Source organism: Peromyscus maniculatus, chromosome 4, assembly GCF_049852395.1.
Source record: "Peromyscus maniculatus bairdii isolate BWxNUB_F1_BW_parent chromosome 4, HU_Pman_BW_mat_3.1, whole genome shotgun sequence".
Taxonomy (NCBI): domain Eukaryota; kingdom Metazoa; phylum Chordata; class Mammalia; order Rodentia; family Cricetidae; genus Peromyscus; species Peromyscus maniculatus.
Window position 1 is genome coordinate 92,112,665 of NC_134855.1, and position 20,155 is coordinate 92,132,819.

General features: G+C 37.9%; 1 protein-coding gene across 2 annotated transcripts in view; it reads right to left on the bottom strand.

The window, feature by feature from the left end:
* Window positions 1-5,466: 5,466 nt before the first annotated feature.
* Dph6 (diphthamine biosynthesis 6) overlaps window positions 5,467-20,155 on the bottom strand; it is a 122,739-nt gene continuing 108,050 nt past the window's right edge. For both annotated transcript variants that reach the window (XM_006983854.4, XM_076570317.1), the window contains exons 7-9: window positions 13,153-13,247; window positions 9,482-9,569; window positions 5,467-7,756 (exon numbers count right to left, since the gene is read on the bottom strand). In XM_006983854.4, coding sequence (XP_006983916.1) covers window positions 7,703-7,756; window positions 9,482-9,569; window positions 13,153-13,247 — 237 coding nt within the window. In that variant the 3' untranslated portion in view covers window positions 5,467-7,702. The remainder of the gene's footprint in view (window positions 7,757-9,481; window positions 9,570-13,152; window positions 13,248-20,155) is intronic.

The following is a 20,155-nucleotide window of genomic DNA, read 5'->3' on the forward strand; positions in this document are numbered from 1 at the left end:
CTCTATAATCTGTTTTAATAAGTTTTTCTAAAATTTATATCTTGTCACTCATATTAACCAACTTTTTAAATGACAAAACCAAAATGATCAGACAAATAATACTTATAATTGACATTACATAAATACCATTAATTATTGTCTCATTTAATTGTTCCACTTTTAGACTGTCTAATATATTATCAAACAGAGACCAAACTCCCACCACTGTAAAAATGGCCACTTTCGCACACTTCCCCCATTCAGACAGCTGGATCTTTTACTTCTTTCCTCTCCCAGGGGGTTGTGGCTTTCTCTGGGCCCCTTCCTCAGGCTGCTGCCACACCATCATCTGAATCTCATTGTCATCAGATTTGGTGAGTCAATTGGGATTTCTTAAAGGGAGGAATTAGTTAAAAGAAAGTTTTTCCCACATTAAAAAATGGGAAACATATTTTATTCTTTTGGATGTTATTGAAAACAGGAGATTTCTATTACTTTTCATTTTATAGTATACATTGTTAATGTACATTGTATTGTTATATTATACACTGTTAATATAAATGAATAGATTCTTTTGTTGATTTTACATTCTGCAACTTTGCTGAATTAGTCTTACAATGTGTGTGTCTATGTATGTATATGTGTATGAACATACAAGTATGTGCATGTGGATAGAGTGAGTCAATCTTGGGTATCATTCCTTGGTACTTTTTCACCTTTATTTTGAAACAGTATCCTGGAGCATGTCAAATAGGCTAGGCTAGATGGCAATATGAGCACAAGGGAACTGCCTGTCATGATTCTCCAGGGCTGGGATTACAAGTGTGTGACATCACACCTGGTCTTTTGATGTGGACCCTGGGGACTGAACTCATGTTTATCAGGTGCACACTTTGCTTTCAGAGGACTTTTCCCCAGCCATGAGTATTTTCTTTTTCTTAGTTTTGCAGTTCACTGATTCCCTCTGGCTTTTTCTACAGGCTCCTGGTAATGCTCTAATCCTTTCTCTACCCCACTTCTTGTACTGAAAGACCAAAATTACCACCTGCTAACATAACTAGAATAGGAAGACTGGTATTATTTTTCTCACTTTGGTTTAAAACTGGTACCATAACCAGGTTAGGATTTGAGGATCACATTCACTTCCTCAAACAATCATCATGTGTTTGGGCACTAAGGCAAATTCCCCACCATCACAACTATCTCAAATATTTGATTTATTTCCCTGGTTTACTTCACAGGATACAAGGTCCCTGAAGGTAATAATTTTTGGCTGTTTAATTTACTATTGTAATTCCAGTGCTTAAATAGTGGCAGAGATGGTCCAGGAACATTTTGTGTGTGTGTGTGTGTTTGTGTGTGTGTGTGTGTGTGTGTGTGTGTGTGTGTGTGAGTTCAAGGCCAACCTGGTCTACAAAGCAAGTTCCCTGACAGCCAGGGCTACACAGAGAAACCCTGTCTCAAATACCCAAAACCAACCAACAAAATATAAAACACCCCAATTTCTTAAAATAACAACAAAATAACATGTAGTAGCATAACCAGAGTAAAAGGGGGTTGGGGAGAAAGCAGAGAAGGAAAACAACTTTCATATTTTTGTTATTTCCTTTCCCTAGTTGATAAGCCTTCCTTATATCCAGGGCACAAAAACATTTATTAATTGTCTAGATTTCCTAACTCTGGTGTTTTATGGTTACTTGGTTACTGACTAGGAACACACACGAGGGAAGCCGCTCTAAGCCCGGGTGATTTCAATGCCTGAGTGATTTACTTCACAAGTAAGTTGGTTCACTTAGTTTTATAGGTTTGTGTTTTAAGGACTCTAAGTACCATGCTCAATGGCTATCTTGCTATTTAGCCTGGAAGAAAGAGGGATGGAGTAAGGAAGTGGTGCTAAGCCAGAAGCTGGTGAGGGCATCTTGACCTTGTCTGTAAGGAAATATACTCGAGAGGTCATGGACAACTGTGACTGTGTCCCTCTGTGAAAGGGATCGTTTCCCAAATCTTTCCCCTTTTCTAAAATCTTCATCATCTTTTATATAGAACAGTTTCTCCCCATAGGTGTTTCCTTAGACTTTACTCCAAAGTCAATGAAATTTCAGGCTCCAGTGGGAACTGTTTTCACTTGAGGTCTAGTTAAAGTTGAAAGGGGCTCTTCTGTGTCTTTTTTTGATCGAGACAACTAAAATTTACAGAATAGTATGACATATGTATTAAGAAGTAGAATACACTATACTGTTTTGCTTCCAAGTAATTTTCTTAATTATTTTAAATTAAAAATAAGCCTTTATAATAAGTAATGAATTAATCTGCTTTGATCTTCCTGAACAATACAGTGTAAATCTAAGGCTGAGATACTTGGGGTATTATCTTCATTCATACATGTACCTATAACTCTTTATTCCCATTCCTATTTAAGAAAAACAGGTCTAGAACTTAAACAATACTCTTCACTTTGAAACAACAGTATACCATGGCCATGTTAAGTTCAGACTGGCTAACCTAGTAGACTGCCACTGTAAAAAGCAATGTGTGTATTAATTATAGACAGTAACAGCACCACAATATCAAATTGGAATTATTTTGCAATTTGACTATATTTTATAGTGATTGTCATATAGCCAGAATAATTTTGCAAAGCAAAGTACTGATAGAGGTACATTAAAGAGAAACATTAACACAGTGGTTTAGTGTTACAATGCTTTTGAGATAATTGATGATATAGTTGAAATAATGCCAAACATTAATATGAAAAAAAGCAAAGTCAGACTGAGAATGCTAATGTCTTGAAAAGCTACAAGATGTTGGAATAGGAGCTCTTATAATTACATAAAACACAATTTGCTCCCACGAGATCTTTTCAGCAAAAATAAATAAATAAATAAATAAATAAAGGTAAGCATTAAATGACAACATATGTATTAGTACTAAAAGGGTATTTTTACAGGAAGCCAAAGCGGGGAAAAAAGGATGAACTGGTCTTGGGAGAAAGTAATGAAATTGAGACTAAATTTCTGTGACCATTTAAAATTCTTTTACATTTAAAGTGCATGCGTGTTTTCCCTACATTCATGTCTGTGTATGAGGTGTGTGCATGATATCAGTGGAGGCTAAAAGAGGGCATTGGATACCCTGGAACTGAAGTTCAGAGGGTTGTGAGCTGCTATGTGAGTGTTGGCAATTGAACCCAGGTCTTCTGCAAGAGGAGTGCTCTTCACTGCTAAGCCACCTCTTTTTCTTTAAAGTATAATTGTTTTCTCAAAAATCAATTTGAATACTGTTTCCCACAGAGCTGATGGTCTTGAGACAATTATGTGAGATGGTTGTCTGAACAGTTACAAGTAAAAGCTTTGACTCTGTTAAATTTTTGGCATTTTGATGTAATCTTTTAGTTGATTTATGTAAAGTTTTGTACTTTTCATTTACTAAACCTTGTCATTGTGTGATGTATGGTACATTTTAGCATCAAAGTTGCCATAAGCAATAAAGCTAGGGATCCAAAGAAACTTTATTACTGATTTCTCAATTTTTAGCTCAGGTCTTTCCATTATTTAGTTTTGTTGTTTGGGTTCTCATGTCTGATTGATAGATATCATTTTAATATTTAAATCAATAACTTATGATATAACAACATGAAATTTAAGTAAATTGTCATTTTATATTATAAGGTGTCTAAATATCATCTTTCAAATGTTCACTACCAATTTCTATATTTTGTATTTTGCACTACATCTTTCTTAGACATTTCTGTCTAATAATAACAGAGGAAAGTGATATAAACTTGTATATGATATGTAATGGAAAGATCTATAAAACTTTTAATGAAGAAAAAATGAGGTTTGAAAATGACAGTTCATTTTAAAAGTTATTTTTGAAGTTCTATCTGGTACTTTCAGATCTAATAGCTGATTCAGATGACAAGAGGGTGAAAAGGACCAGTCCACAAGAAATTTGTAAAACAGTAGAAATGATAAGTGCTTAAAACAGCTGAATAAAGTTGCCACAGAAAGAGATAAAAGCATTGGAGCAATTTAACTTGTGTGGTTAAATGTAAGTATTTGAATTCAATATTGCTCCATGGGTAGAAAGGAAACAGTTAAAAAAAAAAGAATGCAAAGTGTTAGGATTCTGCCGCGCTCCAACTACATGACTGCATATGCACAGTTCAGGAGCTAGACAAGGGTATTGTGTCTTTTTTGTTGTTGTTGTTGTTTGTTTGTTTGTTTGTTTGTTTTCGAGACAGGGTTTCTCTGTGTAGCTTTGTGCCTTTCCTGGAACTCACTTGGTAGTCCAGGCTGGCCTCGAACTCACAGAGATCCGCCTGGTTCTGCCTCCCGAGTGCTGGGATTAAAGGCATGCGCCACCACCGCCTGGCTTATGTCATCAGTGTGCACTGGTAAGATTACATACACGCGTCACGGTCATGCAATCTGTGCACATGTGGCATAACTCTGTAAGCCCACCGGCGCCTTAAAGAGCCATGACTCAGACCCCACCCTCTCTCTCTGTTCTGTTCCCTCTTCTCCCCCCCCCCCCCCATCTCTCTGCACATGCTCCTTCCCCAGGCCTGGTTCTCTTCCTCCTAATAAAGCTCTGATCCTGATACTGGTTTCTGTCATGGCTGTGACCTTTCCACACAGTAACCAGCGCTGGTAACCAGCATCGCTTATCATTCTTATATAAAGTGTTTAAGGCAGATGAAGAAAGGTCAAGGAAGATTATGGCAAAACAAGGGAGTATCAGATGGTTCTGTCTGACTAAGCAAGGATGCTCACAGGGAGCCCTGAGACCAAGACTGATGAAAGACCTTACAACATTATGACACATGGCTTCCAGTTCATAGATGATGATCTCCTTAATGTAGAAAACAAGTACAACTGTGGGAAGCAAACAGCAGAAAGCAGTGGTTTTCAACCTGTGGGTTGCGACTCCTTTGGGGTTGAAGGACCCTTTCAGAGGGGTCACCTAAGACCTTTGAAAAACACAGATATTTATGTTATGATTCATAACAGCAGCAAAGTTAGTTAGGAAGTAGCAATAAAAATAACTTCATGTTGTTGGGGGGGGGGTCACCACAACATGAGAAACTGTATTAAAGGGCCACGGCAGTAGGAAGGTAGAGAACCACTGCTACAGGGGAAAGCAACATGGCAGCGAAATTCATATGAGGAGTCAAAGAGCAAGGGGTAACTCACAAGAGGCTGGGGAAGACACAGCTGTAAAAGGGAGTATGGGATGCTGTAAGAGATATACGGAAGTACAATGTAAAGGAGCTCTTTGCTCTTTACTGGGGATGTATGGGACTAGCTGACAGAGTTCCAGATTATATGTCCTGGAATTGTAAGCCAAATAATCCTTCCCCAGTATGTTGCTTTTTGTCAGAATATTTACCATGCCGATGGAAATAAGCATAGAACATTCACAATCAAGTCATTATGCTTTTTGATAGTTATACAAATGAACTGAACACTTGCATTTACACAAAACTTGTACATGAATGTTGATAGCAGCTTTATTTATAGTCACCAAAAAGTAGAACAGCCCCAAGAAGACATGAATGAATCCAAATGCATATTAAATATAAGTGAAGGGTTGCTACCACATGCTATTTGGAAAATGTGAAACTAGAGAGCATAAAGATCAGTAGTTGTCAGGATCTAAATCAGATGAAGGATGAATAGGTGGAGCATACAGGATTTTTATGACAGCAAAACTATTGTGTTATAGGACCATAATTATGGATATACATCATTGGATATTTGCTAAATGCCATGGAATATAAAATTGTGAGCCTTTATGTCAACTATGATATTTTTCTTTGTTTTTGAGACAAGGTAACCCAGGCCTCAGACTCACACCATTCCTCCTGCCTCAACCTCTCAAGTTCTGGAATTACAGGAGGGAGCCACCTCTCCTAGTTGACTATGGACCTTTGATGATAAGGATCTATCAAGAAGGTTTATCACCTACAACAAAAATACCTGTCTTGTGTAGGATGTTGATATGAGGCAGGCTGTGTTCCTATGGGACAGAAAATATACATGGGTACTCTGCTTTTCTATTCAGTTTTGCAGTGAATATACAATTATTCCAGAAAAAGTCTGTTTTTTTAAAAAAATGCATAAGGTATACAAAAGTAATATTTAATTTTTTTTTTTAAAAAGGAATCAATCATAACTTGCTCTGTAGGCTAGGCTGGCTTCAGATTCAGAGATCTGCCAGCCTCTGCCTTCTGAGCACTGGGATTAAAGCTGTGTACCACTACACCGGGATCTAAGCTTTTCTTTTATTCCTTTTCACAAGCTGGAAACTTAAGTGTGATCTTGCCCTGAGGTCTCCACTCCCTTTATTCTCTTTCTTAATCTATTCATCTCCTTGAACACAGGTCTTAGTTGGTGTTCATTTTCTCCCCAAATATTTTCCCTTGCTCAGCTTGCTCCTTTTCATTATATATCTTCATTACAGTTAACACTAGTAACCACACAGCAGAGTCTATACTAGGCTGTTTTGAGATTTCCTCTGCCAAGGGAATTAATTCAAAACTCTTCACTTTAGCCTTGGGCAAACCTTTTAGACAAGGGCAAAAAGCAGCCACATTCTTCACCAAAATATCACAAGAGTGATTGTTATGCCAAATATTAATATTCTTCTTCTCTGAAACTTCTTGATCCAGGCACCCACAGTTCATCAAATCACATTCAGCACCACACAAAAAAATTAATAATAAAATAACCAGCCATTTATGATATTCTTTCTCATTATCCATTAATGTTGAAAGTTTGAATAATGATTATATTAAAAATTAAAAAAAATATACATCATGTGGTGACACTTGATTATAGTAAGCTTGATTGTCTAGATAGAGTCTTCCTTTCTGATGTCTCTTCTCCATGAGATGGGGTATGAAAGACAGGGAGGAAACAACTGTAAAAAGATATGTCAGAAAGAGAGAGCTGGGTGATACAGACGGGTAACAAAAAGGTCATGAGACTTGTTACCAAAAAAGAAAGTCAAGAAGAGGCAGAAAGACTGTAAGAGCCAGAGGATCAAGGAGTTTCCTTCTGCTAGAATCTCAGAAGCTGCACCCATGAAGTTTTACTAACATGGCTGCCTAAACATGAGCTCAACAATGAGGACACCAACAGACATGCTGAAGTGGACCAGAGAGCTCGCAGGCCTCAACCCTGCACAAAGAACTCCAGGCAACCAAGGCATGTGGAGAGCAGAAGAAACTGTCTTCCCCAGGGAAGAGAACACCAATTGGTATCCAATACCAAATGGTCAGTCCTGAAAATATACACACAGGCAATGTTATACAGATTGAGCAGGTTGTATTTATGTATTGAGGAAAGTGTTTGGTGTGTGTAGAGTGAGACAGAGAGAGAGGCAGAGACATAGAAACATAGAAAGAAACAGAGAGACATAGAAAGAGTGAGGTATGTAAAAAAAGTAATTAAAAAAAAGCCATAAATTTCAAAGTGAGCAAGGAGGGATATAGTGTAGGGTTTAGAGGAAGAGGGGGAGATGATGTAATTACATTATAACCTCAAAAAATAAAAGAAATTATTTTTTTAAAAGGAAAGAAAGTTGAGAAAATTGGCAATATTAGAGAAGAGTTCACTGAAATTCTTCCAGTTAATCAATGGTCCCATTACATTTTTTGAAGAAGTACAAAAACTTAATGAGGAAAGTTGGTCATAATTTTTAAAAGGCAGCATAAATTTCAAGAATTGTGTATATAATTAATTGTTTCATCATTCCCAGGTACTGCAGACACCTACAAGGAAACAAGAGAAGGAAAATGTGACATATTTATTAACATCAGTAATATCAAATCTCAAAGAAACAATGGTTGTCTAGAGTGGGCTAATGGCCCGCGAAGACAATGAAACACCAAGAGAACCCTAGTGAGCTACAAGGTGAAGCTAAGCTGAGAAGGAAGGAATGCTCAGGAAGGAGTTCAGTGTTTTAGAATCTTAGCTGTGCTCATGGGAGCAAAAGTAGAAAAGGGCTAAAGTATGGGGCTCTTTTATTGAATCTGGAAGGTATTTGGACGGAAAAATTGAAGGGTTTAAACTTTCCCACTTTTACAATGGAATTTAGGGTTCCATTCTTGGAGGGGTCGAAACAGGTTTCTCTATCAACAAAGAGCCATTAATCAACAACACTCTTACATTCAGGGATGAGGGAGAGAGCACAAGGCCTGAGTCAGCCCTACAATCTGTCAGGGGCAAATCCTGTAAATCCCCACCTCCTGAGTCATTTCTGGACTTGCCCAAATTTGCTCAAGTATGTCCAAAAATGGTAAAACTGAACCTCAGCCAATTAAAAATATACTATTGTAACTGCTACTTGCTTGACAAATTATGTTTGAGATGACCTGTATGTCCTCTCAGGGTTGTGGACATTTTGTACCAGTGTTCAATCCTGCATGCTGGTAAAAAAACTCTCTTTGTTCTTGTATACTATTTGAGTCTGCATTTTCTCAGACCCTTACATAATGCCACCCTTTGATGTTACCGATTTTTGATAACAGGTCACCAATGTTTACTTTCAGCCAAGTCCAGTGATCTATAGGTATCCAGTCTTGTTCATCATTAATTCTTTTGGGAGACTGACATACATAATTATTACTTGTGTGTGTGTGTGTGTGTGTGTGTGTGTGTGTGTGTGTGTGTGTGTGTGTGTGTCTGATAATGAGGCTTTCACAGTAAATCTTTCCCTTTCAATTGCTGAATCATCTTGCTAGCCCTAGTAAGTACTTTTTTCTTACTGACTCATCCTGAGATTTGGGGACCACTGTTTTCATTCTACTTTTAGAGATGCTGCCCTAATCAGAAAACATCACTATGACTCCCTGTCACACACAGACAACTATGAGTGTGCCTCAGAAAGTGGGCAAGAAGACAAGACATAGACCTTTTCCTATTATTTGTATTTTCTATCCTGACTCTCTTTTTCCTTACATAACTTCACTGAAAACAGAGGGTAACCAACCTCTCTAGGTCTTTCATACAAACATCTAATACAGATCTTCACCTACTTCCAAAGGCAGACTGAGCAGGCATGTGCTCCATCTTGATCACCAATGTACTTAAAATAAAACTCTTTGCTTTACTGTACTGCATTTTTGTTTAATTTTCCATCTTTTTGTCATTTCTTTCATTTATAGCTTCCAGAAAACTTTTCTTTCCTTTTATCCCCCTTGAAACCCTTGTATATTGAAAATCTAACTAACCATCGAGTCTTTCCTGAAATGCTTATGCACTACAACCCGATTATCATACTAGGTACTGTCCTTGTCTTCTTAGTATCTATCATTCTTTTCTCAATTAACCTTCAATCTCTTCAGAATGTAAAGCCTTTTGTGCTACGCAACATCCTCAAAACTCTTAAGTATTTGTAAAATATTAGTTGTTGACTGAATAAATCTATTTCTCTGCTCCATTGCCTACTGTTAGAGGATCACACAACACAACTTAGACCTCTGACAGTTACTTACCTTTTCTTCCAGGTGCAACTCTGAAAGTCGCAGATAAGCCACAGGTGCAAATGCATCAGCAGAGTGGATGACTACTTCAGAGGAGTCCCTGCAACACAGAGAATTTAGTGTACTTACCAAACCCATACCTTGTGGCTAATTACCCTGCTGCTGTGAGAAGAGACCTGAAATCCTCCCAAACTAAGAGACACTGACATTTTTCCTATGTAAAGGGACCCACAGTTCACACTCCAAGTTTCTGCAAATCCCTGAATGATTGGAGACCTTGGCTGTTCAACAGCACATCACAAATATGCTTGGTGTGAGCTTTATTAAACATTAAACGCCATTGCTTGGTCTTCAGAGCACCTTTATTTTTAAGACGCAGTGCTTCCTACACAGCTAAGTCATCCCTCACAAAAGCAAGCTGCTGTGGTGGGAGGTTCTGGCTGAATTCTTCAGACTGTAAGATCACTACTCTCAACACTGGTTGTTTGACAGGGTAATCACCACGTGCAGGTAACATGGTATGAACTGCTTGCTGCCACCATATGGGTAACATGTAGATTTACTCAAGTTTTAATAAATATACCCTATAAAGAACTTATAAATAATCAAGATTTTCTGTGATATATAACTACTAGTGATTTTTGTTGTTTATTAAGACATCAACAATGCTTTGCATTTCAACTAAAAATGTAAAAATGAAATTCCTCGTGTCTCTTTTAATTTCTCATGAATTACCTTTATTGGGTATATTAATATTAGTACCAGCTCATCTTTAACTCTTTTTTTAAAAAAAAGATTCATTTATTTTCATTTTGTGTGTATGAGTGTTTAGTCTGCATATATATACCATGTACATGCCTGGTACCCAGAGAGCCTACAAAAAAGGCGTTGGATCCCCTATAACTGGAGTCAAAGATGGTTCTGAATTACCATGCAGGTTTTAGAAATCAAACCTGGGTCCTCTGATAGAGCAGCAAATGCTCTTAACTGCTAAACCATCTCTCTAGCCCAGTTATTTTGACTCTAATTTTTTTTAAAATTCAAATTATGTTTGTGCTTTTACTTGATTTTAAAATTTGTGAAATCTTTTGCATGTGATTGCAATGCCTGTGGAGGTCTGCAGTTACAGGCAGCTGTAAGCTGCCAGATGTTAGCCGTGGGGACTGAACTTGGGTCCTCTGTAAGAGCAGTACATGCTCTTAACAGCTGAACTGAGCCATCTCTCCAGACTCTTCAACTCTTTGCAACTAGTTTAAAACATATTTGAATAAGGTATTTCTAATTAAAAAGTTATGTAGTGTCAATAGAAAGAACCACAAAATACTTGAGTCCAGAATACTAAATTTTCACAAAAAAAAGTTTGTTTCACTTGCAAGATGTAAAAAATATTAAAATCGTATATATGATGATTAAAAACTCAATATATATTCATGAATCTTTATTATCAAATATGAATCTTGCATATTTGCATAAAATAACATTAAAAAGACAATATTGGAAGACAAGCAACTTATACAAACTGACCCTTTAAAGAATCAGATTTTTGATGATGAAAAGGCATAACTAGCTTTTATAGATTCCATCAACACAAAGGTGCTTCAGATAAAATGTGACAGAGAGACAGCAGAGAAGGACAAAGTTCACAGGAAGAAGGGTTATTCTGATGTCTCCACACATGCTGTACATGCTTGTATACCCTCTCTACATCTCTCTATCTCGCAAACATACAAATTTATACACAGACACACAGACACAGACACAGACACAGACACACACACACACACACACACACAGAGAGAGAGAGAGAGAGAGAGAGAGAGAGAGAGAGAGAGAGAGAGAGAGAGCGCACAAGTGAGTGGGTGAGAGGGAGAGTGTACAAGTGAGAGAGACAGACAGAAATAGACAGACAGACAGACTGAGATGAACACGAAGACAAACACAGACAGACACACAGACAGAGACACACAGACAGATACACTGAGAAACAGGAGGGACACTTGTCAGGAAGAAGGGTCCAGTTGAATAGACCTTCTCTGATACCTTTCCTCAATGGCAGGACTAAGATCCTCTGTGTCATCATCTGCATCAGGCTTGAGTTTCTAGAGCTACAAAATGAAGCTGTTGAACTGTTTCACTGTTGAAGCACCAGGATGCTGAGATCCTTTTGTAACAAACTGAAAAGTGGTACTTCCTACAATGAGGTTTTATGAAGACCTCTGGGTGCTCAGGCATCCATCTGTTGGATGGGCAGGTAGAGTATTATTACTTTGCATTTTTTGCTTGTTGTTCTTCCCTTTTGTGCTTAATCTTGTGTTAATAAGTAAATATATCCCTAGTTTTTCAATTACACTCTAAGTTTACCCAAATATGTAATTTTTTCTTTAATAATAAGCAGCACTGTTTCATGGAAATACATTTCCTGTATACAAAATCCTTTTGTGATCAGCATAGCCATAAAAAAATCTCCCATCTACAAACTTCTGGGTAATAACTTTCCTATCTTCTATCATAGTTAATGCCCAGATATGCTTTCACTTCAAGCTTATAAAGGACAAAGCAACGGGCATGAATAGTGACCAGCAGAATTTGATGGAAAGAACAGGCACTCAACAAATTAGTGACATGTTAATTATTAATGCAAAAGAAGTTAAGAGAATATGAAAGCAAGACTAACAAATACTGGATTTGGGGATGAAACAGATTTAGTTTTAAAGTCTCAGATTATTTTCTTACCCATTATCAATTGTTCAAAGAATTCAAGTCTTTTTTGTTTGTTTGTTTGTTTGTTTTTCAGAGATAGAGTTTCTCTGTGTAGCTGTGGGTGTCCTGGAACTCACCCAGTCTGGCCTCAAACTCACAGAGATCCGCCTGCTTCTGCCTCCTGTTCTGAGATTAAAGGCATGTGCCACCACTGCCCAGCTTAATGTTGAAAAGGATCAAAGCTGTTCATTCAATTAAGTATCATTTTGACAAACTTTTTCAAGAAGCATGAGCTTAGGAGAAACAAAACAAAAGAAAACAAAAACAAAAACAAAACAACAGAAGAAACGCTCTTCCAGGAGACAGGAAGTGTTGGCATAATGCAGAACACAGCTAATAAAGTGATGAACTAGACGAAGTTCCCATTTTTTCCATTATACTAATTTTTACAATTCATGGCAGAGGTACCACTACTCACCATAAACTTAATCTGCTTCAAAACGAAGTTTATATGTAAAAATACACCCCTGCCCCCAATAACTGAAGAGAAATGTCTAGTCTCATCATTCTAACTTGTTAAAGCCAAGAAAGAGGAAAAAGAGGATAGAGTTAATGGAACCCATAGGCTACTGATGTGGCAGTTTATCAAACATAGCTATAGTGAAAGATAAATAATACAGGCAATTCACACTTCAGGAAAGGATAAAAGTGTCAGTGTGTAGGCACCAGTTTTACTGCAGGCCGTAATCGCAAGTAAACGAAAGTGCAATGTCTAAAAAGTTTACAACCTTCTATGAAGGCCTCGTCTTGTCAGGTATTGATTTAAGTATTCACACGACTTCCTTGGGATTAAACAAATTGAGTGTTTGTGAACTTAAGGGACATGTTCTATTTCTTCCAACCAAAGCTGCCTCAAGCTAAATGCTGAGTTGCTTCTGTCACTTAAATTTAAGAAAAAGAAAGACACTGAAATGGTATCTTACACAACGATTTTCTTCTTAAATAGAGGGCAATCCAAAGTGAATGTTTCATATTCGCCACCTTCCCCACATACATGGACACCATACTTCTTAGAAAGCTGAGAATCAGGAAAAACCAAGAAAAAGAAACATTAAAATGATACCTTCAAAATACTCACTTAGCAGGCTATCCTCTCCTGAAAACTGATGCAGGATACTGATTCTAAAATATATTGTAGACTACACAAAATTACCTTTGCCTAAGACATGTGTCTAAAGAGGTCATTTGAAAAATGTTTCCATAAAGCACCACAATAATCTCAAACTCTTGTTAAAAAGTTACAGGGAATCAGAATTTTTATTTAAAATGAATAAAACTTAAAGATAAGATAAATTTTAGCATTGATGCTTGCTTTAGATTCAAAGGCAGCTAAGTTACTATGAGAACAGACAAGGCCTAACTATACACCTCCTACCCTTTGACTTGGAAGGGGCAAAAATGTTATTAGACAATTTATCAGACAAAGGAACTTAAAGTCTTTTTTTTAGGTCTATAAACAAAAAGAAATCGCATACATTATGCTAGAGGCTTGTTGCTAGAGTTTTCCTGCCTTGCCCACAGTCAGGACAAATCTCTGTCACCCGCCAGTCCCACAGCCGCTTAGACCAACCAAGTAAACACAGAAACTTATATTGCTTACAAACTGTATGGCCGTGGCAGGCTTCTTGCTAACTGTTCTTATAATAGCTTAAATTAATCCATTTCCATAAATCTATACCTTGTCATGCGGCTCATAGCTTACCAGTGTCTTCTCATGCTGCTTGTCCTGGCGGCAGCTGGGAGTGCCTTCTTCCGTCTTCCCGTTCTCTCAATTCTCCTCTCTGTTTTTCCCCCGCCTATACTTCCTGCCTGGCCACTGGCCAATCAGTGTTTTATTTATTGACCAAATCAGAGCAATTTGACACACAGACCATCCCACAGCAGAGGCTGTTATTTTAAGGAATATTATAGGATACTAAAAACCAGTTAACTTTCAAAGTTGTAGAAAGTCTTTAAAAGGTTCTAAGTCTTAATAAGGTTCAGTTTACAAAGTTATCTAATAAAATCTGCAATTAAAAAAGCAAGCAACTGAAAACAAACAAAACAAAAAACTTCAAAACAACAAACAAACAAAAACCTCTGTATTATTTGTTTTAACTATAAGCAATTATGTGATGATTTCCATACTGAGAATGAAAACTCTTTGGCTGATTACACCATGGGCATCAGTGTTGACGTCACTTGCACAAGCTGTCATTGATACTGATCTTTCAGATTCTCTGTGTAAGTTTTATCATCACAAGTCCATGGCTCCATGATTCAGAATGCAATAGCTTTTCACACTCATAGGTGCCACAAGTTCAAATCTTTTCAGCTCAGAGGAGGGATTCCTTTTTCTTACTGCCAATGATGTGGTTGCTTCCTAAGGCTTCAGTTTTCCTTGGTAGTTACAAGATTATTTGAGAATTCTGTAGTTGTGCTACTATTCTGACTACATGGCTTCAGTGTGGATCTAGGAGCATTCTACTCCTCATACTGAGAGTCATAAGTGATGTGAATGACACTGTGTGGTTGGTAGTTTGAATATAACTGGCCCCCATAATCTCATAGGGAGTGGCACTATTAGGAGGTGTGGCCTTGTTGGAGGAAATACGTAACTAAGGGGGTGGGCTTTGAGGTTTCCTATGCTCAGGATACTGCCCAGTGTCTCAGTTGACTTCCTGTTGTCTGTAAGATGTAGGACTCTCAGCTATTTCTCCACCACCATGTCTGCCTGCACTCTGCCATGCTCCCTGTCATGATGATATGGATAGAACCTCTGAAACTGTAAGTGGTCGATCCTGTTGTTGGTTGTTTTTTTTCTTTTTGGGGAACCACCCAGCACCCAAGTAAGTCACACACAGAAGTTTACTCTTAATTATGAATGCCAGGCCTTAGCTTGGCTTAGTTTCTTGTCAGCTTTTCTTAACTTATCCCCTCTACCTTTTGCCTCTGGGCTTTTCCCATTCTCTTACTTCTGTAAATCTTACTCTTACTCCATGGCTTGCTGTGTAGCTAGGTGGCTGGCCCCTGGAGTCCTCCTCCTTCTCTGGCTGTTCGCTTCTCCCAGATTTCTCCCTGTATATATTCTGTCTGCCTTCCAGCCCCACCTATCCTTCCTCCTGCCTTGCTATTGGCAACTTCTTTATTAGACCATCATAGGCACAGTGATACAGCTTCACAGAGTTACACAAATGCAATATAAACAAAAGTAACACAACTTAAAATATTCTACTACACCACCCAAATAAATGTTTCCTTTATAAAAGTTGTCATGGTCATGGTGTCTCTTCACAGCAATAAAAACCCTAAGTAAGACAGACTGTAAAGACAAACAGTAGGAAGAGTGTGGAAAGGAGAACTGGATAGTGTTTTCTATAAGGGCTTCAAGGGGCAAGATAGATAAACTTTTGCCTGGGTTATAAAGCAGAGGCTCTGCAAGGCCAAATTATGAGAGGTGGTCCCTATGGGACCAAATAATAGGACAGAACTGCTTTGTCGTACTAAACTAAATTAAATTAATATCCTTCCTACAATAAAAACCACACAGCAATAATAATGAGATATGGATTTCAATGTATTTATTTGTTCTGCAATTGGTGTTCTACTGACTTTCCAACAACTTCTCATCTTGGACCTTCTAATTTCACCTTTATGACTCATGACCAGTCTATGTGGAGAGTATATACAATCAATACTTAGCTTTTCTTTACTGGTAAATGTCTCATTGAAGCTCTCTATTGTTTTGTAATACAAAGAATAACTGGAGTGTTAAAGTCTGTATGGCTGTTACACCCTATAGAAGTGGTTCTGTTAGTTCCCTGTAAAGTAAAATAAGCTCCTATGTTAATTCAACATTTGCTTTTAAGAGGTACACAAGGTCATCTGTGCATGCCCTGCAATAGCCTTAGCTTACATAAAATATTAATATTCATTTATCCTATCAATCATCTCTTCAACAAATATTTATTGAGCAGCCTTAAGAAATGAAAAGATAAAAAACAAGACAAGGTCTTCATATAATGCATTCATGTTGTAGTACCACAAAATAATGATTAAACAGTGATGTTGCATATATTAACCAATATTTAGAACTTCCTTTCCTTCTCTGTTATTAATTTACTGGTATGGAAATATAGGTTCCCAGTTAAGAAATTTGGATAAAAGTCCCAATGGTCTTTAAGACTGACAAGTGAATAAGGATTCTTACTGAAACTTGGTATTTCTGTTGCTTCTCTAAGTAAGTGCATACTATAACATAAGTGAGTCACAAACGTCAGCTACAAGGTTCTTGCTAACATGGTAGTATCTTCTTCAGAGGTGAAAGCTAATCATATCTACTTTGTTCAGTGAATTTGCACGCTACTAAAACATAAGACTCTTGTAGTATAAAAGCAAGAAATATGCACACTATAGAAAATGTCACTATCTGTAAGTTTTCATAAGTTTAGGATCCAAAAGTATACATTCCAGAGAAATATTCATGCAGCATACCTTTTAATTTATTTTTCTAAGACCTGTAAATCATGTTCATGCTGTTCACAGTTAGCAGCAACTGTCCTCATACATCACAGTTCTGGGTCTGGCTGTATCTTAAAACTGGGATCATCATATGCTCTGCTTAATTATTCTTTAATAAGATTTTGTCAGCTTATTGTCAGAAAAACACCAAATGATTTTTTCTTTAGTTTAGCTTCATGCTGAAACTTTGTTATTCTTTCTTGCTGTAAGATGGTCTTTCTGTATGCTGTGAATATGTGTTACTGTGACTGGTTAATAAAGAAGCTGCTGTGGCCTATGATGAGTCAGGTTATAGCCAGGTGGGGAATCCAAGAGAGAGAGAAAGAAAGAAGAAAGGCAGAGGCGGAGGAGACACCATCACACCATCCAGGGAACAGATGTAATGGCACACAGGTAAGTAGAGCCATGGAACATGTGGCAACATACAGGTTAATAGAAATGGGCTGTGTTTAGTTATAAGAGCTAGTTAGCAAGAAGCTTGAGCCATAGGCCATGACCACACAGGTTGTAATTTATATAAGCCTCTGTGTGATTTTATATAAGTGGCTGTGCCACTGCAGGTGGGAGATTCATCCAGACTGCAGGGCTAGGCACGAACAGAGACATTTCTGGCTATACTTTCCCATCTCTTTTTAAGATTTACTTTTTCCTTTCCTTTACATTCTTTCAAATTCAATATGAATAAAACAATGTTCTTAGCTCCCTGCACCCCAATTCTCTAAATATGACAATGCAAAAGAGGCTTGAAATACTAGTGTAGAGCTTAACTCTGTGCTTTTGTTCTACATGCAGGTTAATTTTCTAAGTTCATTAACTCATTTAGGAACAGTTCTTTCCTCAGAACTTTGTAGTTGTAGATTCTATTATGTACACTAAAAGTGCAGCCATGAACAAGGCAGAGAATGCACCATATCTTCCATTTTAAGGCTCTGATGACAACTTTGCACTTCAACTCTCAAAAACTAGCTCCTCTCTTGCTTTCTATATTCACTTTCCCGATTCCCCCACCATGTTATAATCTTACTAACTTTCCTTAATACTATATGTACAGCAATCTTCTGCTCAAAATCTTGGGTGGCCAACCATTGCCTACTCAGTAAAACTGAACTATTTAAGTCATCACCAAAGGCTTCCAGCATTCTTCCTGTCCTACACATGAAAGTGTAGGCATTAGATTGATTAGCAGATTTGGAAAGACCGTGATTGACTTGAGAAAATTAAAAGGGTAATTTTTTTTTTTTTTTGGTTTTTTGAGACAGGGTTTCTCTGCGTAGCTTTGCGCCTTTCCTGGAGCTCACTTGGTAGCCCAGGCTGGCCTCGAACTCACAGAGATCCGCCTGGCTCTGCCTCCCAAGTGCTGGGATTAAAGGCGTGCGCCACCACCGCCTGGCCTAAAAGGGTAATTTTATAAAGTAAAATTTGAAGTGATGAACATAAGCCCCAATGAGTTTCCTTCTCCTCAACATAGACAATCAGTCTTAATAGGCCGTGGTACCTTATTCTGCTTTGAGACTTGTTTCTGTATTTTAATACTATGTTACCTCTGGAATGTAGTTTTTCACGCATGGCTTTTTATGCTACTAGACTCTATGTTTTTACATTTTCTGGACACTTGCACATGCTCTCTGAGCATTATCTCACACATAGTATTCAACAATCAACTGCCCTCCTGCTATGGTTCAGATGTGAGCGTGCCCCATAAGAAAAGCCTGACTGGTATGCGCTGACAAGTTCAATTTGAACCAGAAACAAATAGCACCTGTCTATCAAGGCTAAGAAGAAGTCATTGATGTCTTTCATTCTAACCTTGGGTACAGGATACAAATTTTCCAGTTTTGGAGATCTAATACAGAGAACAATCAATGTGTTTTTTTTTTTTGTTGTTGTTGTTGTTGTTGTTTTTTTTTTTTTACTAGCCATGGAATAGGTGATGTCACCTATTCATGGTTAAATAGTTCAGTTTTACTGAGTTAAATAGTTCAGTTTTACTGAGTAGGCAATGATTGGCCACCCAAGATTTTGAGCAGAAGATTGCTGTACATATAGTATTAAGGAAAGTTAGCAAGGTTATAATGTGGTGGGGGAATTGGGAAGGTGAATATAGAAAGCAAGAGAGGAGCTAGTTTTTGAGAGTGAATAGGTGACATCGCCTATTCCATGATGTCTCCTATTCATGGTTTCTAGAAAAACTCTTGAAGCTCAGCATTTTGAAACTGAATTCCCAGCATATGAAAAGGAAATGAATTATATGAATTTGTTTTGGGGGCATGTCTACTTACATATGCACATTTACAATAATGTTATTTGTAGATGAGAAATTACAGAACTAATGTTAAGGGGTCTATAATCTCCAGGTTTAAATGTTTATCCCCTTAACAGATAGTATTAACGTTAACTGTAAAACTTTCTTATTAAATCATGATTTTTTTTGTTTTATTTTACAATACCATTCAGTTCTACATATCAGCCACGGGTTCCCCTATTCTCCCCCCTTCCACGCCCTCCCCTTACCCCCAGCCTACCCCCTATTCCCACCTCCTCCAGGGCTAATCCTTCCCCGAGGACTGCAAAAAACCTGGTAGACTCAGTCCAGGCAGGTCCAGTCCCTTCCAGACTGAGCCAAGCACCCCTGCATAAGCCCCAGGTTTCAAACAGCCAACTCATGCAATGAGCACAGGACTTGGTCCCACTGCCTAGATGCCTCCCAAACAGATCAAGCCAATCAACTGTCTCACCTATTCAGAGGGCCTGATCCAGCTGGGGACCCCTCAGCCTTTGGTTCATAGTTCACGTGTTTCCATTCATTTGGTTATTTTTTTTCAATAATTGAGTAGAACCGAAATTTATTATAAGCCACAGTCGTCCTAGGGACCTCCATACTATATATATAGCCTCTATGGTTCTATGGGCTGTGGTCTGATTGTTCTTTATTTTATATCTAGAATCCACTTATGAGTGAGTACCTACCATGACTGTCTTTCTGGGTTTGGGTTACCTCACTCAGGATGATTTTTTCTAGTTCCATCCATTTGCCTGCAAACTTCATGCTTTCATTGTTTTTCTCTGCTGAGTAGTACTCCATTGTGTATATGTACCACATTTTTTCCATCCATTCTTCCGTTGATGAGCATCTAGGTTGTTTCCAGGTTCTGGCTATTACAAATAGTGCTGCTATGAACATAGCTGAGCATGTATCTTTATGGTATGAATCAGCATTCCTTGGTATATGCCCAAGAGTGGGATGGCTGGGTCTTGAGGTAGTTCGATTCCTAATTTTCTGAGAAACCGCCATACTGATTTCCACAGTGGTTGTACAAGCTTACATTCCTACCAACAGTGGAGGAGTGCTCCCTTTGCTCCACATCCTCTCCAACATTGGCTGTCATTGGTGTTTTTGATCGTAGCCATTCTGACAGGTGTAAGGTG